Here is a 27,318-nt window from a genome sequence, read left to right as displayed (position 1 = left end):
AGCTATGAACCTGCACTCCAAGGTTCCTTTGTTCCATTAAGTGTATAAGTCCTGATTTGCTTTGCCAAAATGCAGTACCTCACATTTATCAAAATTAAACTCCACTCATTGGCCCATCTAATCAAAATTTCATTGTACTCTGACGTAACCTTCATCACTGTCCACTACACCTCCAATTTTGGTGTAATCTGCAGACTTACTAACTATACCTCCTGTGTTCACATCCAAATCATTCATATAATGACGAAAAGCAGTGGACCCAGCACCGATCCTTGTGGCACTGCACTGGCCACAGGCGTCCAGTCTGAAAAACAACCCTCCACAACCATCCGCTGTCTTCTGTGTTCGAGCCAGTTCTGTATCCAAATGGCTAGTTCTCCCTGTATTCCATGAGATCTACCAGTCTACCATGAGGAACCTTGTTGAAAGCCTTACTGAAGTCCATATGGATCATATCTGCCCTCATCAGTCCTCTTTGTTACTTCCTCAAAAAATTGAATCAAGTTTCTAAGACATGATTTCCCATGCAGAAAAGCATGCTGACTATCCCTAATCAAACCTTGCCTTTCCAAATACATGTAAAACTTGTTTCTCAGGATTCCCTCCAACAACTTGCCCAGCATTGATATCAGGCTCACCAGCCGATAGTTCCCTGGCTTGTCCTTACCACTTTTCTTAAATAGTGGCAGCACGTTAGCCAACCTCCACTCTTCCGGCACCTCACCTGTGATTGTCAATGATGCAAATATCTCAGCAAGGGGCCCAGCATTCATTTCCCTAGCTTCCCACGGAGTTCCAGGGTGCTTCTGATCAGGTCCTGGGGATTTATCTACTTTTATGCATTTCAAGACATCTAACATCACCTCTTCTGTAATATGGAAAATTTTCAAGATGTCTCCATCTGTTTCCCCACTTTCTATATCTTTCATATCCTTCTCCACAGTAAAAGCTGATGCAAAATACTCGTTTACTAACTCCTCCATCTCCTACGGCTCCACACAAAGGCTGCCTTGCTGATCTTTGAGAGGCCCTATTCCATCCCTAGTTACCCTTTTGTCCTTAATGTATTTATAAAAAGCCTTTGGATTCTCCTTAGCCCTATTTGCCAAAGCTTGCTCATGTCCCCTTTTTGCCCTCCTGATTCCCCTCTTAAGTATACTCCTACTGCCTTTATACTCTTGTGAGGATTCACTCGATCTCTGCTGTTTATATCTGGTATAAGGTTCCTTCTTTTTCTTAACCAAAATGTCAATTTCTCTAGTCATCCAGCATTCCCCACACCTACCAGCTTTTCCTTTAATCCTAATAGAAATATACTGTCTCTGGACTCTTGTTATTTTTTTTTGAAGGCTTCCCATTTTCCTGCCGTCCCTTTACCTACAAACATCTGCCCCCAATCAGCTTTTGAAAGTTCTTGCCTAATACCATCAAAATTGAGCTTCCTTCAGTTTAGAACTTCAACTTTTATATCCGGTCTATCCTGTTCCATCACTATTTTAAAACTAATAGAATTATGGTCACTGAACCCAAATTGACACCTCAGTCACTTGCTCTGTCTTATTTTTGTACCTTCTTTAGTAGGTACATCCACATACTCAATCAGAAAATTTTCTAGTCCACACTGAACAAATTCCTCTCCAACTAAACCCTTAACACTATGGCAGTCCCAGTGTATGTTTTGAAAGTTAAAATCCCCTACCATAACCACACTGTTATTCCAGGTATGGTCCAACAGGTTTAATTGGAAGCTTTTGGAGTGCTGCTCCTTCATCAGGTGGTTGTGGAGTACACGATTGTAAGACAGAATTTATAGCAAAAGTTTACAATGTGATGTAACTACAATTATACATTGAAAAATACCTTGATTGTTTGTTAAGTCTCTCACCTGTTAGAATGACCATGTTAGTCTCACTTCTTTCATATGTAAATCACAAAACCCTTTATTAAAAAAAGTTACATTCTCAAGTGAACTTTAACAATTGGTGTCATCCCAGATAATATATTGGTGTTAGCCCCCTGTGTGCTGCTGTCTGCACCATACTGTTTAGACTGATATTTAATCTTAAAAAATGAATTAACAAATGAATCAGTTTTTAGATTAGAATCAGTCTAAACAGTATGGCACAGACCAGCAGCACACAGGGGACTTACACCTTCAATATATTATCTGGGCTGACACCAATTGTTAAAGTTCACTTCAGAATGTGACTTTTATATAAAAAGTTCTGCGATTTACATATGAAAGAAGTGAGACTAACATAGTCAATCTAACAGGTGAGAGACTCAACGAACAATCAAGGTATTTTTCAATGTATAATTGTAGTTACATCACACTGTAAACTTTTGCTATAAATTCTGTGTCTTACAATCGTGTACTCCACAACCACCTGATAAAGGTATAGCGCTCCGAAAGCTAGTGCTTCCAATTAAACCTGTTGGACTACAACCTGGTGTTGCGTGATTTTTAACTTTGTACACCCCAATCCAACACCGGCATCTCCAAATCACACTATCATTCTTAGAGATAACTGAAATCTCCTGACAAATTAATATCCCAATTTCCTGCTAACTGTAGGGGCCTATAATACAATCTCAAAAAGGTGATCATCCCTTTCTTATTTCTCAGTTCCATTCCAAGGAATATCTTCTCTAAGTACAGTAATCATGCTATCCCTTATCAAAAACGCCACTGTCTCTCCTCTTGTACCTCTATGTCTATCCTTCATGTAGCATTTGTATCCTGGAACATTAAGCTGCCAGTCCTGTCCATCCCTGAGCCACATCTCTGTAATTGCTATGATGTCCTAGTCCCATGTTCCTAACCATGCCCTGAGTTCATCTGCTTTCCCTGCTAGAGCTCTTGCATTGAAATAAATGCAGTTTAATTTATCAGTCCTACCTTGTTCTATGCTTTTTTTCTAACTGTTTGACTCGCCCCTTTTCCCAATTGTACCAGTCTCAGCTTGATCTCTTTCCTCACTATTTCCCTGGATCCCACCCCGCCTCCTTACTAATTTAAATCCTCCTGAACAGCTCTAGCAAATCTCCCTGCCAGTATATTAGGCCTCTTCCAATTCAGGTGCAATTTATCCTCCTTGTACAGGCCACTTCTACCTTAGAAGAGATTCCAATGATCCAGAAATGTGAACCCTTCTCCCCTGCACTAGCTCCTCAGCGATGCATTCGTCTGCTCTATCCTCCTATTCCTACCCTCACTGGCTCGTAGCAGTGGGAGTAATCCAGATATTACTACTCTCGAGGATCTCCATTTAAATTCCTGCCTTTTTATATTCTCCCTTCACAATCTCATCCTGGCCCCTTCCTATGTTGTTATTCCAATGTGTACAATGACCTATTGCTGGTCCCTCTCTCCTGTGAGAACATTCTGCACCCTCTCCGAGATATCCTTGATCTTGGCGCCCAGGAGGCAACACACCATTCTGATTTTTTGCTGCTGGCCGCAGAAGTATCTGTCTGTGCCTCTGATGAGAGAGTCCCCTATCGCAGTCAATCACTTGGAACCCGATGTATTGCTCACTGTGATATAAGGGACAACTCAGAATAAGAATGTTGTGGTATTTCCACCACCCAAATTTCAGTAATATATTACAGTGATAGTTATAGAGGAAAATTTTTGAAATCCATTGCTAAAATGATAAGTGCACAGATCAAGTGGGTCACTGGATCAAGATCCTAGAATCGCCTCCCTACAGCATTGTGCGTCTACATGCAATACGTGGACTGGAGTAGTTCAAGGCAGATCACCACCACCTTCTCAAAGCAGAAGTGGGTACTGCAGATGCTGGAGATTAGAGTCAGGATTAGGAATTCCTGATGAAGGGCTTTTGCCCAGAACGTTGATTTTCCTGCTCCTTGGATGCTGCCTGACCTGCTGTGTTTTTCCAGCACCACTCTAATCTTGACCACCTTCTCAAGGGCAATTAAGGATGAGCAACAAATGCTGGCCCAGTCAGTGACACCAAAGTCCCACAAATTAATTTTTAAAATGGTGCCATATTTGAATCTTTTATGTTTGCTATAGGAAAGAAGAGTTTTATCACATGTTAAAACAACTTGAGGTAAATTAGATCAAATAATTTAATTAATTGGAAAAAAAATGTCAGTAATACTAGGGATATAACATGGTAATGCAATTCGAAACATTTATTCTCTTGATGGATTATCATCTGTATACGTAAACAGCTTTTCACTATAACTTAATTCTGACCAATTTGTAACTCTTAATTTATGTTCCTGTGTTCACTGTTGTGCTTTTTTTGTATATAGTTCATTTGTTCTGCTTATGTGAAGCACTTTGAAATTGCTTCCTAATTCTCAAAGCATTGTCATTCCACATCGGATTATAGACTGCTCATATTTGTTGAGGTGAAGATTATGGATTGATTTGTATGAAAGTATATTGGAATCAGTGTAAAGCATATTAAAATGAATGCAGCATCTAAACTTCATGGTTGCTTGATTTCGGCCTATTTTATTTGTATTTGCTTGTTTGATTCAAGTTTCTTGAAATGAGCTTTAAACATCATTGCTCTGTATAGCACTAAAATTTAAATATACTTATAGCAGAATCAAATTTAAAGTGACAGGTTTGTGGAAAGATATAAACCCAGATTTTGCAGTTATAATGATGTTGAAATTGTCAACTTTCTCTGGCATTATTCTGTGAAATGGTCAGTGACTTCTGTCATCCAAACATGTACATTTAAAATATAGAAATCCAGACATTGCTGAAAAGATTCCCTGCTCCTCCACAGATTCTGTCTTTGACACAATTAAAATATTTTTTCATGTAGTTTATGATACTTCAGATTGTTTAATGTGTATGCCTCAATCTTTATTCTGCTGTCTGTGAAGTTATGCAACAAAAGTGACTATTGAAATTTGCATACTACATCCTGATTTATTGCCTTTGCAAAACCATCATTGGATTGGCTGCTTAGGCAACTTGAGAGCAACACTGCTTCGGAAGGATAGAGATTCCCCCTACAACCGGTTCCAGAATTAAAATAACATTGGGAAAAAACTAATTATACACCACTGCTTGTTCGATGTTTGTGGATAGCTTTCTTTGAGATTCGTAGTGAGCACCATCAGTTTCAATTGATTGCAAAATTACACACTTATAATGTTTTATGGTATTCAAAATGAATTAGTGTCGATCATTTAGTTTTCCCATCTAGAGAAGAGGAGGGTTAGCATCAAATATGTAAAATCACAGTGATAAAAGCCTGCAATTTGAGAAGGCAAATCAACTTCTGTAGCTCAGTATATAAATCATAATTTCTATACCATTTTTTAATGCTGGACTGAGGAACATTAGCTATCTGCTGTATTTTGGTAACAAGTTATACTTTAATCAGCCCTCTATTTCAGTATTTTCAGCATGTCATCTTGAAAGTGGCCTTTGAAGCAATCTTAAAAATCAGTTATAGGTTTAAAGCTTTGTTTCTTGGAGCACTGTTGTATTTTGAATCACTTCTTTTCAAAATTAGCACTTGTCTTTCACAAGTACATTAGACGGAGAAATGTGTTGAATCTTACCATTTGAGCCAGATCATTTTTTTCATTACATTTAAATGTTTTGTCTGTTTAAATACTGTCAATACATAGGAGATTTCTTCTGATTTTGTTTTAGATCTTAACTTTACCACATCTATTTTACCTTCCATTCCCCACGAGGAAATTCAGTTGCCTTTCTTTAAAAGTACGTGTATAAAATTCATTCATAATTCTCACTTGAACAATTAACTTTGGCATCATGTACTTGCACTTCTAATTTGTAAAAGAATTACAAATCTCAATGTGATTCTGTTGAATGAACATGAAATATCTGTGAAACAATCACAGTAGTTAAATGCTGAAGACTGATCAATGGGGCCAAAGGAATGATCCACAGGCCTTTAAGTGTACTTTTCAACTCTTTTATGCATTCGAATTTGTGTACTTAATCAAAGGGAATATCATTACTTTTTCAAGAAATCTAGAAAGTACTTTTCAAGTGAGTAAAAGACAAGTCATCGTAATATATCCCTTTCTCTCTCTCTTTCTCCATCTCTCTCTCTCTCTCTCTCTCCCTCCCTCTCTCTGTCTCTGTCTCCTCCATTCACTCACTTATTCCACCCTCCTCCAACACCACCATTCCCTGTCTTCGCCATAAATACAACCTTTTCCTAGCTCCCGTCTTTTGAAGGAGGGTCACTGGACTCAAACTGTTAACATTCTTTTCTCACCACAAATGCAGCCATTGAATTAACATTGTGATGCACTTTTTGAAGTACACTTATTTATTGTGTGGCAACCTGCTTTTTTTTATTCTTTTGTAGAATGTTGGCATGGGCAGCATTTGTTGTCCATCGTTAATTGTCTTTCTTAAGGTGGTGGTGAATTGTCTTCTTTGCAGTCCATGTATTGTAGGTACACCCACAGTGCTGTTAGGAAGTGAGTTCCAGTGACAATGAAGGAACATTATGTTGTGCCAAGTCAGGAAGAATGCTGCATCTTGGAGGAAAGCATGCAGGTGGTGGTGTTTCTCTGATCTGCTGCCCTTGTTCTCATAGGTAGTAGAGTTTACAAGTTTGAAAAGCGTTTTTGAAGCCATGTGAGACCGTTTCTACCTTTTCTGCCTTTTCTTGCCCTATCCATCCTGAGTTGAGTTTCAATCTTCACTATGAAGACTGTTTCCAATTCAATTGAAGATGAAAATCTGGCATGCAACAAAAAAACTTTTGAGATATTCAGCAGGTTATGCATCATCTGTCAAGAGAACCCAAGTCTGTCGACTGGCTGCATGATTTTTTTCTTTGTTTAGTCTTATATGAAAGTTCAGCCTTGCTATGCAAGCGTTGACAATTTTAATGAGCAACTATTTATTTTTACTTGTTGTTCCTCTCCAGGTTGAACTGAAACGGAAATATAATGACCAGCATTCACGAACACGTGGTTTGCTTCCTGGTAGTCAGTGGTATGAAATTCAAGCATTTCGAGCGCTGAATCAAGCCCTGGGCAGGTAAAAGTTCATAGGTCAAAGAAATCCCCAATCAGCCAGCGTTTTGTGGTGGCCAATGAGGTTTTGCAGGGTCTAGTCTATTAAATAAGTCCTGTTAGTAGGAGAGGAACTAACAAAACTCCTAAGAGGCAAAAAATTGTACTTGGTAGAACAACTTTGTAATAGGCCAGTTAATTATTTTGCAACAGATGTACAGTATAAATAATAAATTTGTACCAATGTAATTATCTTGATATTAGGAATGAAATAGAATCGAAGTTCATAAGTGTTTATATGGAAAAAGTTTGATTGATTATGGTGTTGAAGATCAAGAAATTATGGCAAAACTTTGAACGAAGTGCTAGCCAGCCTATGTCTATAATCTGTGATTTGAAATTTATGCTGGTACCTAGGTAACTATTGCAAGCTTGTTTACACTGTACAAGACTGCATAACTGAATTTTCCAGGATAAATTCCCAAAAAGTAATTTTTCACCTGGCTACATTCTTCTCCAAACAAATCCCTTGTTTCTGAGGAGCATATAGGTGATTTGTTTCAGGCTCTCTCCACTACATCTAAGATTGTAATTGAGAGTGCAGCAGAACATTTGCCCATTAACTTTCAACCAGTTATGAGGGTTTCTGATTAAAATAATTTTCAGTAGTGCTGCAGCGAATTCAAAGTGAATCAAGAGGTAATGGTGTCCATGAGGCAACCAACTGGAATTCTTTTGAAATTGTGGGTTAAATAAGTACCAATTCCTCCAGTGAATCAAAGGCCAAAGTAATCGTATGATGTGGAGGTGCTGGTGTTGAAGTGGGTTGGACAAGATCAAAAATTACATGATACCAGGTTATAGTCCAACAGATTTGTTTGAAATCTGTTAGTGCTAGTATTCCTAAATGAAGATGCAAATAAGTAATGAATTCAAGTTTCTTGAAAGTTTGATAGCTTCCAAAGTGTGTTCATTCTATTTGAAATAATTGTATGCATTTGGAAATGTTTTGCTCACTCTTTCCAAATTGCCTTTTCTATTTTTTGATCCATTATATATACCTTCTTCCTACCTTTAGAGGAATTGTTGTGTAATCTGAAGTGTGTTTTGTAAGGTAGAACTTGCCTCTCTTCAGTGGAAAACTAGCAGCGCTTAACTAGCAGGAGAGAACACATCTATGAATAATTGTTGTTAGTACAAAATTTGAGTATTGCTGAAAGAAAGGACACATTTTGCTGAAGCCTTCACCTTGTTTTCATTTAAACAGTTGCAAGGATACAATTTCAAGGATTGAAGAAATTCAGCTTGTTTCATTTCACCACAAATATGTGACATTAATTGGGGTGTGTCTGTGAATTGCATCAGAGCAACAATATAGCCAAGGCACTTTGATAATGCGCATCATGCTCTTCCAAAACCATGATATTCGTTAGATTCTGGTATATTGCAACATCTCTAGTTATTTTATTCAAGATGACAAAAATTCAGCTCCACTTTAATATTTGTGCTGAAAAGGCCTTTGGGGTTGGAAGTCTTATGGATGATTCCATCCCATTTGTAACTAGACCTTTCCATACAACCTAGTTGAAACAAAAGAGAAAACCCATGATGCAAGTTCAGGAGCCCTAGAAAAAACCCTCTGGTTGATCAGGTGACCAAAATATATTTAGCTGGTAAGGTACTATTGTTTTCCAGCGTAATCTGTTCTTGATTTTTATGTGCAATCACCCCTTTTGGAGAATAATATCTGCAACATCTCACTGAATGAATGCAAGGAAAGATTCTGTGCAAACACTTTTAGGATTCTCTTCCTCAAGGCCGTCATCATTAGGAAACATAAAGCTTATGATCCTCAGGAACAGAAATAGATGAATATTTGTGGCTATTTTAAAAACTGCACGTATTATTTATAATGAAGTATTATCAGAAGAAGCAGCATATTATAATTATGTTCACTCACTTAGGTGTATTCGACATAGGAATGACTGGGGAGCACTGATCCTAGTTGATGACAGATTTGGAAGTAACACCAAAAAATATATAACTGGTAAGGTACTATTGTCAAGTCCTTTAATGCTTTTGTTATCAAACTAATTAGAATTTGGTGAGCTCTGCCTTTCTTTAAAGGCTATTCAAGCTGAGGAAATCGTTATTGTTCTACATAATATATAATACATGATCAAAATTATCATTTTGATAATATGCAATTGGTAGAGGTTAAGGAAGATGCTTGAAAATATAATAAATTATTTCTTACAATGTCATATCCCTATCGTACTGTGAGCTTTTTTTAAGTGATATTTCCATGTCATGTTTCATCCTTGGCAGATAGCACTTTGCTCAATGGCTTCTGCCAGTGCCATATTGAAACAAGATGAAGGTTTTCTTTATTCACTCTTGGGACTTGGGCGTAGCTGGCTGGTCAGTAATTCTCATTTAGGATAAACGTAAGGAGAGAAATGTCATTATTCAAGTGATTGTGAATCTTTGCAATTTTCTACTTCATAAAACTATGGATGCTCAGACATCAATTATATTTAAATTCGAAATTTTTGAATCGAAGGGAACCAAAGGATGTAAAAATAGGCAGAAAAGTTGTACCAAAGTAGCACATACAGCTGTGACCTTTTTGAATAGTGAAGTCAAACTTAAATGACCGAATTGACCAAGTCTGGCGGCTCCTCTTTATTATGAAACTGACAGCTAGAAGGTAAATGAGGTCCCTCTATATTTTCCGTTTCTCCTTACAGGAACTCAGCAGTTGTGTACTTCATGATTGCTCTGTGATAGCTGATTTGAAGTCTGAAGTTGATGTTCAGAGTACCTAATCTCTAATTTGTATCTCAGCACTCTAAAATCTAGTGCATTTCATCATAGAGTCATAGAGATGTACAGCATGGAAACAGACCCTTCGGTCCAACAAGTCCATGCCGACCAGATATCCCAACCCAATCTAGTCCCACCTGCCTGCACCTGGCCCATATCCCTCCAAACCCTTCCTATTCATATACCCATCCCAAATGTCTCTTAAATATTGCAATTGTACCAGCCTCCACCACATCCTCTGGCAGCTCATTCCATACACGTACCACCCTCTGCGTGAAAAAGTTGCCCCTTAGGTCTCTTTTATATCTTTCCCCTCTCACCCTAAACCTATGCCCTCTAGTTCTGGACTCCCCGACCCCAGGGAAAAGACTTTGCCTATTTATCCTATCCATGCCCCTCACAATTTTGTAAACTTCTATAAGGTCACCCCTCAGCGTCCGACGCTCCAGGGAAAACAGCCCCAGCGTGTTCAGCCTCTCCCTGTAGCTCAGATCCTCCAACCCTGGCAACATCCTTGTAAATCTTTTCTGAACCCTTTCAAGTTTCACAACATCATTCCAATAGAAAGGAGACCAGAATTGCACACAATATTCCAACAGTGGCCTAACCAATGTCCTGTACAGCCGCAACATGACCTCCCAATTCCTGTACTCAATACTCTGACCAGTAAAGGAAAGCATATCAAATGCCGCCTTCACTATCCTATCTACCTGCGACTCCACTTTCAAGGAGCTATGAACCTGCACTCCAAGGTCTCTTTGTTCAGCAACACTCCCTAAGACCTTACCATTAAATGTATAAGGCCTGCTAAGATTTGCTTTCCAAAATGCAGCACCTCGCATTTATCTGAATTAAACTCCATCTGCCACTTCTCAGCCCATTGGCCCATCTGGTCCAGATCCTGTTGTAATCTGAGGTAACCCTCTTCGCTGTCCACTACACCTCCAATTTTGGTGTCATCTGCAAACTTACTAACTGTACCTCTTATGCTCACATCCAAATCATTTATGTTAATGACAAAAAGTAGTGGACCCAGCACCGATCCTTGTGGTACTCCACGGGTCACAGGTCTCCAGTCTAAAAAACAACCCTCCACCACCACTCTCTGTCTTCTACCTTTGAGCCTACTAGTTTAAATCCTCCCAAGCAGTTCTAGCAAATTTCCCTGCCAGTATATTAGTCCCCTTCCAATTCACTAAAACATTTAGATACCACCCAATTTTATAATAGCAATAAACATAGATGGTGCAAAACATTTAAGCATCAATTTGTTGGATTATGCAGTATTCAGAACCACAAATTTATATTCATTACGTTTTGAGTCTTACTGTCAAGATGATAAGGAGGTAATTGAGATTGGAGTGCTTTGACCAAATCATTCTAGCTGCTTCCAGGTTGGTTATTCATGACTTAGAAAGATTTTGTACTGTTTTGCTGCATCATCAGATGAGTTTGAGATTTGGTATTATGAGTATGGTTTTTCAAGATGCAAAGCTGAATTCTGTTGTACTGTCCTAACACAAGTCACTGGGCCTCTATGTTTCGTGAGTATAAATTAAAATAGATATTGTTTTATATATAGATACTCCTCCATAATAGCCATTTTTTACAAGTTGGCAGTTTCTCAAATTAAAAACACACTCTACATAATGAGTTGCTAATCTTGCATGAAATTGAATATCTGAATAAGCTTACCTTGCTCAATTGTTCCTCCAGAGCAGTCACTTACAGAAATTTATAGGCATTGTGAAGGAAGGTGATTGCTGCTGGATTGGTTAGAAAAATTGTTTGAGATAGTAGAATCTTGAGAAAAAATAAAAAATATTTGTTTAAATTGATAAAATAAAACTTTATCTTATTTCTCAACATTGAAAATCCTGAATCAAATGGATAGTTTGCACTCAAAAGTTGCATCAAAATTATGAATATGAAATTACTGCCCTTCTGTCACTGGATGGTGCTATAACTCTGTTTTGGCTTTCAGATTTCTAAGATAATGTAAAACAGCTGCTTGAGATATGACTGGACTATAAAAATTTTATTTGCATCAGAGTCTTAAGTAATGCTGCTGTTACTTGCCAATACAGCAGAATTTAGCTAAAAACAGAGTTATGCAGCTTATGTTATACTTCAATTTAGCCAAATTAACCTTTTTCTGTGCTGAATAATGCTATGTGATTAACAGAGCAAATGCAATGATCTGATGCTTTAAGAGTTAAGGAAAATAGTTAGTTCCTAGTGTACCCATGAGTGTTTAACTTGTAAAATTTTATAGAGCACATGAGCACCTGTAAATTTTTAGAGGGTACATTCAAGTGAAGTGTTATGACTTTTAGAATGCCATACATTTGAAATATGGTCAATGGGAAATCTTTCAATTCTGAAGGGGGAGATGGAAGATTGAACAATTTTGCAAAAGGTTTTTTAGCCTACCATTCTTGTATCTGAATTTATTTTCTCAACTTACTTATGCCCTTTTTAAGTATTAGCATATTTCCTAAACTACTTCCAATGTGCTTGTGAGTCAGTCAGTGACCTCCTACTTGCCTTCTACCCTCTTCATGTGAGAAAATGTAGAAGTAAATCTCTCTTCGCTGTTCCAACAATATGTCTTGGCTTCAGTTTCAAAAAGCACCCCATAATACATAAGTGTGTTGTTTTCATTTCCTACGCCAGATTTTTTGAGGACTTTGAGTCAACTACCAATTAGCACTGAATAATAGGCCTTTTTATGCTATGGATTTGAGCATAAGAACTGGATTGACATTGCCTCAGCTCAATTCAGTTAGAACCTTTCCAGAGAGATTTTCATTCCATTAGTAAGGCTGAAGTCCCAACCTGCATTTGAAAGGTAAAAGGACAGTGTTTAAACCCACAACACCCGGTTGCATGATTTTAAGGGTTCATTTCATACCCAGATTTGGGAATTAAACAAATGTTATTCTTTGACTGTATCACCATTCATCAACTCCTGGGAAACTGTGTTTGGCATAAAACAACTGTGACATTGCAAGGACAAGGTCAAAAATTACATGATACCAGGTTGGAGGGAGAGCTATTGCTATCGCATTGTATACGAAATGCACAATGTCTTCAGAATAAGAAGGGAAAAGAATTTTGAGAAATGAATGGGGTGAATTAAATGTTCAGAAGTCAGTTAATTAAAATGAACAAGGATGCATTGTTTGGTCGTACAGAACTTGGATATTGCTGAAAAAAACTTATGTTGAAATACTTTTTTCAGTTGTGCTCAAATAAATAAATAGCACTGTGTGTGTGTTTGATGGGGGAGAAAGGACACAAACTGATGGGACAAATAATACTTCCAGGTTGTAAATCTGTGCAGAAGAAGCATTAGTGCTTCATTAAAGAGTTTAGTGAATAACCTGGACAATGAACCCTCCTGTCTGCTTCCGTATTGAGAGTGGCTAATGTACCACAGCTCTTGCTGTCAGAATTGTAGTGTAGTGCATTGTAAGCCTCCTTTATAGAGCACTGGGAGAAAGTGAGGATTGCAAATGCTGGAGAGTCAGAGTCGAAGGGCTTATGCTGCTCCTTGGGTGCTGCCTGACCTGCTGTGCTTTTCTAGTGCCACACTTTTTGACTCCTTAATAGAGCAATCCAGCACAAAGTGCCTGACTGTTAAAACATCTATTGGGGATGGCTGTGATGCTGAAATAGAAGGAATTATAGATGTTTGCTGCCTGTGCATTGCAGGTAGTTAAGTCATTGCACACCTTAAGGTGCAAATGTAAGTCACAGATTTCTAGAGGAACTTGAGCCTTGTTTTGCAGTGCCCCTTTATTATTTCCAGAAAATGGATGCTGTTAAATCTAATAACTGTCGTGGTTGTGTATGTCCTGTGTACTGAATTTTCAGGCTGACCACTCTTTCTTCCCTTACTCTATACTTTCAGACTAACCTGTTTTACTCTCATTTCACTGTGTTTCTCTGCTGATCTCTCTTCTTCCTTATCAAGTGTAGTATGTCTGTTAATACCTACTGTAACTGTGCAGTATGCCTGGAAATTCATTCATGTTAATTTCTATTACTGCTGTGGCAGTGTTGATCATTTTCATCTTTTTTCATTTCTACCTCAGTAAACGTTGCTGGACTTGCTGTTGTCTTAGCTCATCTGCTGGTGAATGCATCAGTAATACTTTCATTACTACTTGACCATTTCTCACTGGCCTGCCACAGTCTCGTCTTCGTAAACTTGACAACATCCAAACTTTTGCTGCCTTTAACTTGCTCAGTGTTGCTCGTCTAATGCCTTTGTATTTGCTGAACCGTATTTGCTCCCACTTAACCAAAGTCTTGATTTTAAAGTTCTCGTCTTTGTTTTCAAATTCCTACACTGCCTTTTCCCCTCCTTATCTCTGTAATCTCCTCCAATCTTATAATTTTCCAAGATATCTGAGCTCATCCTTGCAATAATCTCTTGTGCATTCCCTGTTTTTTCTTGCCATCATGGGGGACTACACCTCCTGCTGCCTATTACCATAAACTCTGGAATTCCATCCTTAATCCCTTAAAATATCACGAGCGTGCTCTGTACATATCAGAAATACACAAAGGATAGAGAAGATTAGCGGGCATTCCATTAAAAGTGTACTTTTGTTGGTGGCCAACAATATGTTAAAGTTGGTTTATATGCAGAAATAGGGTGGGGGAGGGGGTAAGAAGTAAACAATAGGTGGGGATAAAGTCCAAAGAGAAAGAAAACCGTTGGACAGACAAAGGAGTGGATAATGGTCTGGCTAAGAAAGTGAATAGCTGTTAATGGAGACTGTTACTGGCTATCAAAAAAGTTGTGTGTCATGGTAGACTGTGATAACAAGGCCTGCTGTGTGGCGTTGGGGGCTAGGGCATGGGAGAGTTCAGGCCTGAAAGTTATTGAACTCTGTATTGAATCTGGAGGGCTGCAGGATCCCTTTGCGGAAAATGTGGTGTTGTTCTTCCATCTTACACTGAGCTTTGCTGCTCAGCAAACCTGAGATAGAGATGTTGGCCAGGTAATAGGGTGGTGTGTTAAAGTGGCAGAAATCTAGAAACTCAGGCTCTTTTTTGCAGGCAGAACATAGAGTCACCCAGTCTATGCTTCATTTCCCCAGTGTAGAAGAGGCCACATTGTGAGCAGTGAATGCAGTAGACTTGTTTGTGTGAAGTGCAGCTAAAGTGCACCTGGAAGATATGTTTGGACCCTTGGATAATGAGGAGGGTGGAAGTAAATAGACAATAGACAATAGGTGCAGGATTAGGCCATTCTGCCCTTCGAGCCTGCACCACCATTCAATAGGATCATGGCTGATCATCCTTAATCAGTATCCTGTTCCTATCTTATCTCCATAACCCTTGATTCCACAATCCTTGAAAGCTCTATCCAACTCTTTCTTAAATGAATCCAGAGACTGGGCCTCCACTGCTCTCTGGAGCAGAGCATTCCACACAGCCACCATCTCTGGGTGAAGAAGTTTCTCCTCATCTCTGTCCTAAATGGTCTACCCCGTATTTTTAAGCTGTGTCCTCTGGTTTGGCATTCACCCATCAGCGGAAACATGTTTCCTGCCTCCAGAGTGCCCAATCCTTTAATAATCTTATATGTCTCAATCAGATCCCCTCTCATTCTTCTAAACTCAAGGGTATACAAGCCCAGTTTTTCAGTGTAAGGTAATCCTGCCATTCCAGGAATTGACCTCGTGAACCTATGCTGCACTCCTTCAATAGCCAGAATGTCTTTCCTTAAATTTGGAGACCAGAACTGCACACAATACTCCAGGTGTGGTCTCACCAGGGCCCTGTACAGCTGCAGAAGAACCTCTTTGCTTCTATACTCAATCCCTCTTGTTATGAAGGCCAGCATGCTGTTAGCCTTCTTCACTACTGCTGTACCTGCATGCTTACCTTCATTGACTGGTGTACAAGAACACCCAGATCTCTTTGTACTTCCCCTTTACCTAAATTGATTCCATTTAGGTAGTAATCTGCCTTCCTGTTCTTGCCACCAAAGTGGATAATTATCCACATTTATCCACATTAAACTGCATCTGCGTGCATCTGACCACTCACCTAACTTGTCCAGGTCACCCTGTAATCTCCTAACATCCTCCTCACATTTCACCCTGCCATCCAGGTTAGTATCATCAGCAAATTTGCGAATGTTATTACTAATACCATCTTCTATATCATTAACATATATTGTAAAAAGCTGCGGTCCCAGTACTGATCCCTGCGGTACCCCACTGGTCACTGCCTGCTTTTCCGAAATGGAGCCATTTATCACTACTCTTTGTTTCCTATCAGCCAACCAACTTTCAATCCAAGTTAGTACTTTGCCTCTAATACCATGCGCCCTAATTTTGCTCACTAACCTCCTATGTGGGACTTTATCAAAAGTTTTAGTGAAAGTCCAGGTACACTACATCTACTGGATCTCCCTCGTCCATCTTCAGAGTTACATCCTCAAAAAATTCCAGAAGATTAGTCAAGCATGATTTCCCCCTCATAAATCCATGCTGACTCTGACCAATCCCGTTACTACTATCCAGATGTGTCATAATTTCATCCCTTATAATAGACTCCAGCATCTTTCCCACCCCTGAGGTCAGACTAACTGGTCTGTAATTTCCTGCTTTCTCTCTCCCACCTTTCTTAAAAAGTGGTACAACATTAGCCACCCTCCAATCTGCAGGAACTGATCCCGAATCTATCGAACTCTGGAAAATAATCACGAACGCATCCACGATTTCTCGAGCCACCTCCTTCAGTACCCTGGGATGTAGACCATCAGGCCCCGGGGACTTAGCAACCTTCAGACCTAACAGTCTCTCCAACACCAATTCCTGGCAATATAAATTCCCTTAAGTTCAAGTCCTTCAGCCACTGTTACCTCAGGGAGATTGCTTGTGTCTTCCCCAGTGAACACAGATCTGAAGTACCAATTCAATTTTTCTGCCATTTCTTTGTTCCCCGTAATATATTCCCCTGTTTCTGTCTTCAAGGGCCCAATTTTTGCCTTTCACATGCCTAAAAAAACTTTTACTATCCTCCTTTATATTATTGGCCAGTTTACCTTCGTACCTCATTTTTTTCTCTGAGTATTTCCTTCTTAGTAATCCTCTGTTGTTCTTTAAAAGCTTCCCAGCCCTCCATTTTCCCACTTATCTTTGCTCTGTTATACTTTTTCTCTTTTAACTTTATATGTTGCTTAACTTCCCTTGTCATCCACGGCCGCCCATGCCTCCTCCTCGGATCTTTCTTCCTTTTTGGAATGAACTGATCCTGCAACTTCTGCATTATACACAGAAATATCCGCCATTGTTCCTCCACCATCATCCCTGCTAAGGGATTGCACCATTGAACTCTGGCCAGCTCCTCCCTCATAGCTCCATAGTTCCCTTTACTCAACAGAAATATTGTCACTTCCGATTGTACCCTCTCCCCCTCAAATTGCAAATTGAAGCTTATTGTATTATGGTCACTACTTCCCAATGGCTCCTTCACTTCGAGGTCCCTGACCAATTCTGGTTCATTGCGCAACACTAGATCCAGAATTGCCGTCTCCCTGGTCGGCTCCAGCACCGGCTGTTCTAAGAATCCATCTCTGAGGCACTCCACAAAGTCTCTTTCTTAAGGTCCAACACCATCCTGATTCTCCCAGTCTACCTACATGTCGAAATCCTCCAAAACAACTGCAGTAACATCTTTGCGACAGGCCAATTTCAGCTCCTGATTTAACTTACATCCGACATCCAGACTACTGTTTGAGGGCCTGTAGATAACTTCCAAGAGGGTCCTTTTGCCCTTAGTATTTTTCAGCTCTATCCACACTGACTCTATTTCCCCTGACTCTAGGTCCCCCCGCGCAAGGGACTGAATATCATCCCTTACCAACATGGCTGCCCCACCCCCTCTGCCCGTCAGTCTATCCTTACGATAGCATGTGTACCCTTGAATATTCATTTCCCAGGCCCTGTCCTCTTGAAGCCACATCTCAGTTATCCCCACAATATCGTATCTGCCAATTTCCAAAAGAGCCTCAACCTCATCCATCTTATTTCTAATGCTTCGTGCATTCATGTCAAGTATTTTTAATTTGTTACTGCCCTTACCCTTCCCATCAACTCCTATTTCACTCAACCTTACAGCATGATCCCTTTTTGAATTTTCTGCTTCATTGATACAGTTGTCTTTCTTGACCTCCCTTGTTCCAACTTTCCCTTCAATTTCCTTCTTAAACATCCAATTTGTCCCCTCCCCCCCGCTACTTAGTTTAAACGTAGCTGTGTGGCAATAGCAAACTTGCCTGCCAGAATGCTAATCCCTAACCTATTAAGGTGCAAACCGTCTCTCTTGTAGAATTTATGCTTACCACAAAACATACCCCAGTGATCCAAGAATTTAAATCCTTGCTTCCTGCACCAGTTCCCCTGCCACACGTTCAAGGCCATTATCTCCCTGTTTCTGGCCTCACAGCCCGAGGAACTGGAAGCAAACCAGAGATAACCACCTTGGGCGTCCTGCTTTTCAGCCTTCTTCCTAGTTCTCCGAAGTCCCGCTGTAGTATGTTCCTCCTCTTCTTTCCGACATCATTTGTGCCGACATGTACCACCATCTCTGGCTCTTCACCTTCGTCCTTGAGGATTTCCTGCACTCTATGATGTCTTTAACCCTGGCACCAGGAAGGCAGCACACCATCCTTAAGTCCCGTCTGCTGCCACAAAAATCCCGGTCAGTTCCTCACACTATGGAGTCCCCTATTCCCACGGCTCTGTGTGATGTCCGACTCTTCCGCTCTGCCTCCATGCCAACTTTTGATTGACAGACCTGGCCGCCTCGCGGACTGGCAGTGTCAGCTGTCTCTACTGTTTCCAAAAGATTCATCTTGTTCCTGACAGGTACTTCCTCCGAGGTCTATTGCACCTGTCTCCTCTCTGCCTTCCTCATCGTCTGCTCTCTTCTGCTCTCTTCTAGTATGATTGGTGTAATAACCTCACTGAAGGTCTTGTCCAGAAAGATCTCGTTCTCTCGGAGGAGCCTGAGGTCCTCGAGTTCTTTCATCAGTGCTGCAATATTCTCTGTCAGTAGCTGAACGTGCACACACTTTCTACACTTATACAAGCCAGACACATCAGAGTCGTTGACCTCCCACATCAGGCAAGTAGCACACTGAACCAGCTTGGCAGTCATGTCTTCACCCTCTTCAACTGTGGCGTAATCACTTTACTCAACCTCCTTGTCAAAGACCCCTGAGCTAAAGCCTCACTCTTCAATCCACAGGAACTTCCTTGGACCCTCTTTTTGGGGCAAGTCTGTGGACTTTTAATTTAAGTTAGAGGAGGAGAGAGGGAGGGAGGCCCTACTTTGTAGGACCTGGAGTCTAGAACACACCCAATCAAATAACAATCACTTACCTTCCTGACCGGCTTTGCGCTCTGCCTTCACTTCTGCCACAATAATGTAAATGGGCAAATGTTACACCTTCCACAGTTTCAGGGAGGTGTTGGGGGATGGAGGGGGGGAAGGCTGTTGGAAGTCAAGGAAGAGTGGACCAAGGTATCCCAGATGGAATGGTCCCTGCAGAAGGAGGACAAGGGAAACGAGGGGAATGTCTCGCTGGAGATGGCAGAAGTAGCGGCTGATGATTTTCTGGATGTGGATGCTGGTGGAATGGTAGGTAAGGACAAGGAGAATCCTATCACTGTTGTGGGAGGGAAGGGAGGGGGTATGGGTGGAAGTGCTGGAGATGGGTCAGACCCAGTTGAGGCCCCCTCAACAACAGTGGTAGGGAGTCCTCAATTGAAGAAGGTAGATATTTTGGAGGCTCCCTTGTCAAAGTTGGCCTCATTGGAACATGTGCATTGAGACAGAAGAACTGGAAGAATGAAATGGAGTCTTTACAGGAAGTAGGGTGCAAGGATGTATAATCCAAATAGCTGTGGACGTCAATGTGTTTATAGTGGATATTAAAGGCCAGTCTTTCCCAGAAGTGGAAACAGATACAGAGGAAGGCAAGGAATGAGTCAGAGATAGACCAAGTGAAAGTGAGGATAGGGTAGAAATTGGAAATGAAATCGATGAGCTTTTCCAATTCCGGACGAGAGAGGGAAGCAGCACCAATTATATCATCAATGTATCAGAGAAAGAGTTGTGGATGGGGGCCAGAATAGGACTGGAACAAAAATTGTTCCACATACCCAGTGAAGAGACAGGCATAACTAGGGATCACGCGAGTACCCATGGCCAGCCCTCTGACCTGAAGAAAGTGAGAGGAGTTAAACGAAAAGTCACCATTAACAACTACTCACTTGCCAAGCTAGATCATTATCCATTCCTTTGTCTGTCCAACCGTATTCTCTCTTTTTGGGCTTCATCCCCACCTATCGTTTCCTCCTTACTCCCTTCCTCCAATCTATCTTCTGCATATAAACTGGCATTTTCCTCGCTACCATCAATTCTGAGGAAGGGTCACCATTACCGAAACGTTAACTCTGATTTCTCTTCACAGATGCTGCCAGACATGCTAAGCTTTTCCGGCAACTTCCATTTTTGTTTCTGATATACAGCATCTGCAGTTCTTTTAGTTTTTATTTAATGAAATTCCATCCTGTGCTCAAATTTAACATGGAAATGGAGCAATTAAACTAGCTCCTTTTCCTCAATGTGTTAATTGTGAAGTTTGACAGTGGATTTCAACCACTGTCTAGTGAAAGTCTACATTCACTGGTGAAAGTGCATATTGGAATTCCAACAATCCCGCACACTAAGATCAATCTTATTGGCAGCCTCGTGAGTAAGGCCATAGCAATCTGCTCATCATGTAAACTCGATGCTGTGATGAGGCATTTCAAAACAATCCTGTATGATATTGTGATTTGGGACTGCTGGTGTTGGACTGGGGTGTACAAAGTTAAAAATCACACAACACCAGGCTATAGTCCAACAGGTTTAATTAGAAGCACACTAGCTTTCGGAGCATTGCTCCTTCATCAGGTGATATTGCTATAAATTCTGTGTGTTAGGATTGAGCCCTCCACTATCACCTGATGAAGGATTGATACTCCGAAAGCTAGTGTGCTTCCAAGTAAACCTGTTGGATTATAACCTGGTGTTGTATGATTTTTACCTCTGCATGATATTGGCTTCCTTGATCAAATCATTGCTTGCTGCGTATTGTGAAAATTCTTGAATTTGTTCTCCAGTTTTGGTCCTGAGTGCTGCCCATTCTTCATCAAATTACCTGGAAGGTGTGATTGTTTCAAAGGTTTGAGCAATGGGTAAAGATTGCTGTTTTACACCACTCCTGTGTGGTAAACCAACAAGTGGTTTTCTCCACTAACAGAATGCTGCCGTTAAGCCAAAAAGACCTTCTGACTATCTCAGAGGTGTGATGAGTTTCAGTGCCAATGTGATGCCAGGAAGGTAGACCATATGTCTCGATGACTGGCAGATCATATCAAACAATACATCCCGGTAACCATTTGTAGTGAGAAACATCCTGGTTTTCTGCTCAACCAGACCATACTTGTAAACTTTCAAAACGTACATCCATACTTAAATGTGATTCTGCTATAGAAAGTTGCACATTAAATAATTCAGACCATGCTAAAAATTACACTGGAAAGCAATTGAATTGTCAGTTGAATTCGCGTTGTGATGCATTTGCATGTGCTAGAAGGTACATACATAGATTCACAGGACTTTATTTTCTGTAGGCAAAAGGAACTTGTACATGTATTGTTCTTTTGCATAAGAAAAGGTTTGGGTGGGATGCTGTTTGGAAGGTCAGTTCAGACTCAATGGGCCAGATGGCCTCAGGCTGGCTGTAAGGATTCTGTGATGCTATGTATAGGGTATGTACTAATTTATTCAACTCTGTAGGATTCTGGAAATATATTTCAGTAATGTGCTAACATAGAAAAGAAAATCCTAAATAATAATGTTCTGTTTTAAATTGAATTGTTTTCAGAAATTTCAGTCCAAACATTACTTTCTTGATTTATATTAAGGGCTTTGGTTAGCTCAGTTGGTTGCATGATTGGGTTGCCATGCAGATTGATACCAACAGCATGGGTTCAATTCCTACATTGGCTTGAGATTGCTGTGAAGGACTCTCCTTCTCAACCTCACCCATCGACTGAGTAATGGTTACCCCCAGGTTAAACTACCATCAGTCATCTCTGTCTAATGAGAGAGCAGCCCTTTGGTCTGGTAGGATTGTGTTGACTTTACATTTAAGGATGACTTAATAAAACGTATAAACCATTCTTAAATGTTTTACCCTGTTTTAAATGTCATTTTTTCATTCTTTTTTAATTTTCATTGATTACAACTTTATATTTAATTATAGGTTTGTCAAAGTGGATCCGTCAGCAAGTACGCCACCATTCAAATTTCAGCAATGCATTGGAGTCATTATGTATGTTTGCCAATAATCACCAGAAGGATATTGATCATTTACCCAAGGTCTGCAAAACAGTTGATGTACACACTGATAACAAAGATTATCACTCACAAATCATCAGCTCAGAATTCTTGGAAAATGATACTCCAACATGCAATGCGCCAGATGCTACGACAGGAAGTCAGAAGACTAATCCTAATGCTATTCTTGTACATCCCTACTGTGATACTAGTAAAATGACCACTACAGAAATACCTGGTTAGTATTGGATGTCAGTTATTCCTACAAACAACTATTTTGTTTGTTGTGACCTATCAGAAAAATGTACAAAGCTTATTATTAAAGTACAAAATGTTTAAATTCTCATCTCTAGCAGAATCTATACAGCTAAACAGAGTTAATATTTCAGGACTGTGACCTTCCATCAGTTCTGATTTGTTTCTAAATTCCAGCAGTTTTGGTCTGGTAGAGATGTCTAATATTAGGGAAGAGAAAATATTATGTATTTTAGAAGACGGACAGCAGTGAACTGTTTTTTCTCCTCACTTTATACTAAAATAGTGTGCAACTTTTGCAAATTAGGTGTCACATGAAAAAATTAGGTTTATTCACTGATATGGCAAATTGCTTCAGTTCCTAATTTCAAAGAATATCGCCTCCATCATCAATTTTGTATTTTCATTCTCTAACCCACTTGAATAAGAAAGCTGAAGGATTGTTAAATAACATTGCATTTGTTTAATTTTATCCCTTGAAAATAATTTAGTTTTGAGAATGAGATGACAAGACTACTTTTTGATTTTCTTGATTCAGTGTGTCGGCCCTGGGATGGTATTAGTTATAGAATGCAGAAATCTGTTTCACATCACTTTGGGTGCTAAATTATTTTCTCATAGATTTAAGGAAGTTGCATATTAATTTGCATTTAATTAACATCTGAAAATGAAAAACTCAGCTGACCTTTTGCTTCATCCAGAAATAGAGTATTGTTCTGAAAAGGCACACCTTGTTGAGCCATTTTGTCTTATATATTCCATTCCATACATTTGCTGTCCTGATGAGTGCTGTATGGAAACTTTTGACAACATATCCTTTTTCAGAAATACCTTCCCTTTTGATCTTTCCACCTTCCACTCTTTCACTTGCACAACACCTATATTTCTAACTTTTCTTGGTTCTGTTGAAGAGTCACAGCTTGAAATAATAATTCTGTTTCTCTCCACAAATTTAGCCAGACCAGATGAGTTTTTCAACTTTTAGATTTACACCTGGTGCAGTTCATTACTTTGGTTTCATCAGCTGAACCTGGGCCAGCACTTTTTTGTCCATGTCTAGTTGCCCCTGAGAAGGTTGTAGTGAGCCTACCAATCTTATCACTAATTTAATAATGGCTTTTATTGAGATTTCTGGACCACATTAATGATTAGAGGACTTCAATGAATTTTGAAGGAATATTCACAGTAATCATGACCTGAGTTGTTGATCTATGCTCAAATACTGAAAAAAAGTTGTTGAGATAAAAGTATGCTGTACTGACATTTAGTGAGTCTTATTAATTATTGGCATGTCTTACAGATAACGAAGAAACAAATTCTACAACAATAATTACCAAGATTCCACTCTTCAAAAATTCTAAAAACAGTAACAATAAAGACAACTCAGGATCTATCATACAGTATTTTACAAAAAGACCTCTAACATCAACACCTATCCGAACAACATTGACACAGTCACAGATTGCACCTGTTCAGGTGGTGCAAGTGGTGCAAGATGATCATGAGAAGAACATTAGACAGACACAGCAAAAAACAGAAATGACTTCATTCCAGTTTGAGCGCATGCTACCAAAGGACAGTGGTACATCAGTAAACATCAGAGAGAATTTATTATTAAATATGATAGAACGTGAATTACCGGATAATAGAGAAAACCAAACTACTTATGACAGTGCAGGAAATTCTTATAACAGCTCCATGGCTGTATCACCCTCCTCTGTTTTGGGGTTGTTAAGTAAGGATGACGTAAAGGTAATGGGAACACCATCCTTGGTAGATACTAATATGCAACAGCCAGTAGAAGAAGAGGACGTTAATGAGGATGAGACATGGTGTTTTACCCCTGAGCTTTTTGACGAGGATCCAGAGGAAGAATGTTTCCAAACAGCAGAGAGGGATAATTCACCAGATGTTGCTAAAGGTGACAATATCTGTGATCTTCCTGCTGTACCTGTGAACAAAGATGCTAAATCCGTGGAAGAGCTTCAGAATAAAATTGGAGGGCCCTTCTTCTTTGATAGGCTGACAAAGTCGAAAGAAAATAAAATGAATTCAGGCTTTGAACACAGTTTGTGTTCCAACGTAGTAGTGAAAGACAAAATTGTTCCTAAGTTAGCAACACTGACAAATGAGGAGGAGGATGGCGCCATTCAAGGACCTCACCACTTTGGTGAGCTGGCAAAATCTGACAAAGTAACAAAGAACAGAAATCATAGACTGTCCAGATCTAGAAATAAAGGTACAAGCTTAATAAGTGATAATATATGTGTGCAATACCTCCACTTCCCTGCAGACAATAACTAATGTCTAACTGACATTTGTATTATCTTGTCAAATTGACTCTTTCTGATTTAAGAATGAGTTAGCAATAGGCCAAGCTTTGTAGTTTTTGATTTTGTTTATGATAATGAGTGTTCATGTTGGGGAATTGAACATCTTGTGTAGCATGAGGTCAGATATAGAAGTACAGTGGGAAGAACATCTCTACTTAGTCCTAGCAATATGCTACAATCCAAATTTTTGAAATGTATTTTCTGTACTTTTTTTTAAATTTGACACATTACATGAATCTAACTGTGTATATGAGGATCGATTTATCTTAAATTTGGATTGATTTTATGCCATGGACCAATGCCAACTATGAACTGAGATTTCTGTACTGATTTTACATGGCACTTACATAGATACTAAGCAAAAGGATTAGGTAGATGTAAATCCATGCTATATAAGAACAATAGATTTAAATGCCTTTTAAATACATATTAATCATAGTGGAATTACATTGGATTCTATTATGCTTTTGTTACAATGTGATGTTACTTAATTTAGTAAATAACATCCCAATGTGCTGAAGACATCTGAAGCCACTATATAGTATTATGTAGTCATGTAAAGTATGTTTACTGAGAAATTGTGCTAGTAAGTCATTCATCTGTGGGCTAGAGATCTGGAAATTTAACCTTAAACTATCCATTGACTAAAATAGGCAACTGATAATTAGATCTAAAACTCAAAGCAAATAAGCTATGTGTTTTACACTACAGTAAGTGGAAATGTTGTTATGCAATAACAACATTTATTCTTAAACTATCCTGATGTCAAAGCTGTAGACAATGAACGTTGGCAAATAGTGGCTAGACTCTTAATTTGTAATTATATTTTTGAACAATTTTTTAGTGAACTCTGTATTACTGTCATTTGTTATGGCACATTTTTGTGGATCTTCTTTCGCAAAAAACACCAGTCTTTGACATTAATCATCCATTGTTTATCTAGCTGCATTATTTAAAGGTTAAGTATTTTCATAGAGTAACCTACTTCTATGTATGGTATTTCATAAATGGTTTCATTTTAAAATAATTGTTAGTTAGAAAGCAAAAATCATAGTGAACCCAGCATTGATCCCTGTATGATGTGCTCTGGTCCTGTTAGAATCATATTAATCTTGCAAGTAAGGGAAGTAGAAATTAGTTTTGGGCAAAGGCAACAACATAATATTGGATCACTGACTGATTTCAGTCAGTGGAACTGAATATGTATGTGAAAAACTGCCAAATGATATCATCCACTTTGCAAACCTACCCATAACCTTCCAGAGTACTATCTGTTTCTATTTCATTATGTAGATTTTAAAAATAATTTCTGTTAATCATTTGGCTGATTTTAATTCCTAATAATGAACATGAACAACCTGAAATCTAGGTCTTTCGGTATCATGTAATGAATCAAATTAAGAACAACATGAGAAGAGAGTAGAACTTTCCCATAGAATGTTTATTTTCTCTTTTATGAGATTGTTAACTTCATATGTAAGGTGTGTGATTTGGAGAACTGAGAAGCTGCTTTTCACAGTCGAGTAACTGTGACACATTTGTATCAGAAGCTGTAAATTAAACTCTCTTTGTAAAAATAAAATACTTCAGATGGCCATTAAAGAAAATTTGTTAAACTTATTTATTTTTTTATTTGCATATGTAATGTATATTTTGTGTTTTGAAAATGCTTATTGATTTAATGTTTTGGTTACAATAATAAATACAAAGCTGGTACATTTTTTTGTCAGGAGGGATTCTTGTGACTAAATTTCATAGCTGGAATTCATTGTCAAAATGGATCTTGTATTATATTTTGGGCTTAGGATTTCATGAAATATGTTAAAATGTAATCCTTGGATGTCGTGATCATATAGTTGGCGTAATGTGAAGAAAATCTCTTTTGAGCTGGTAGCTCTTCATTTTAATAGCATTTGGCAAATTGACAGTTCGCAGTTGCTTTTACTGATTTTTTTGCTGCATTGCCTCTCAAGCAATGATATTAGAAAGTTTTATACATCAGATCTGTAGTGATTTGTTTCTTAAGGACAAGGTTCTGCCTCTTTTTGAAATCATAATTTATTTGTCTGTCATAGTTTGCCCATGCAATGCATAAATTCCAACAAGAATGTAATTTTCCCTAGTTCCCTCTGAAACCACAGGAGGGTGTAAGAAAGGGGCTTAAAAGTGACTTGAATTTCATTTTTCTCCCCTTAGATATTTTGAAATCAACCTGCACAGAGATGGTATTACCCATCTGTGGTGCAGGTAGAATTTGAACCTGGGTCTTCTGGCCCAGAAGACTGCACCACAAGAACCATTGATTCTGTTTCCTTTCTGTTTGTTTGGAGCTTCGTTATGGTGATACAGCTAAGAAAATCGACTTATTGGGAATCATGGGGCAAAACTCCATGTTGTAATACATTGAGGCTCCAATTGACTGTATCACACAGTTGCTATTTTAAAGTTTCAATATGCACGAGAGAAACATCTTGCACTA

The 27,318-nt window shown here is 39.1% G+C and overlaps 1 protein-coding gene across 3 annotated transcripts in view; it reads left to right on the top strand.

Moving 5' to 3' along the window:
• brip1 (BRCA1 interacting helicase 1) overlaps window positions 1–26,455 on the top strand; it is a 233,273-nt gene extending 206,818 nt beyond the window's left edge. For all 3 annotated transcript variants that reach the window (XM_060847891.1, XM_060847890.1, XM_060847889.1), the window contains 4 exons: window positions 6,915–7,027; window positions 8,967–9,049; window positions 22,178–22,489; window positions 23,807–26,455. In XM_060847891.1, the coding sequence (XP_060703874.1) occupies window positions 6,915–7,027; window positions 8,967–9,049; window positions 22,178–22,489; window positions 23,807–24,810 (1,512 nt within the window). In that variant the 3' untranslated portion in view covers window positions 24,811–26,455. The remainder of the gene's footprint in view (window positions 1–6,914; window positions 7,028–8,966; window positions 9,050–22,177; window positions 22,490–23,806) is intronic.
• The last annotated feature ends 863 nt before the right edge of the window (window positions 26,456–27,318 follow it).

Source organism: Hemiscyllium ocellatum, chromosome 31 (genome assembly GCF_020745735.1).
Source record: "Hemiscyllium ocellatum isolate sHemOce1 chromosome 31, sHemOce1.pat.X.cur, whole genome shotgun sequence".
In the NCBI taxonomy this organism is placed as follows: domain Eukaryota; kingdom Metazoa; phylum Chordata; class Chondrichthyes; order Orectolobiformes; family Hemiscylliidae; genus Hemiscyllium; species Hemiscyllium ocellatum.
This window is presented reverse-complemented; position numbering and strand designations above follow the sequence as displayed.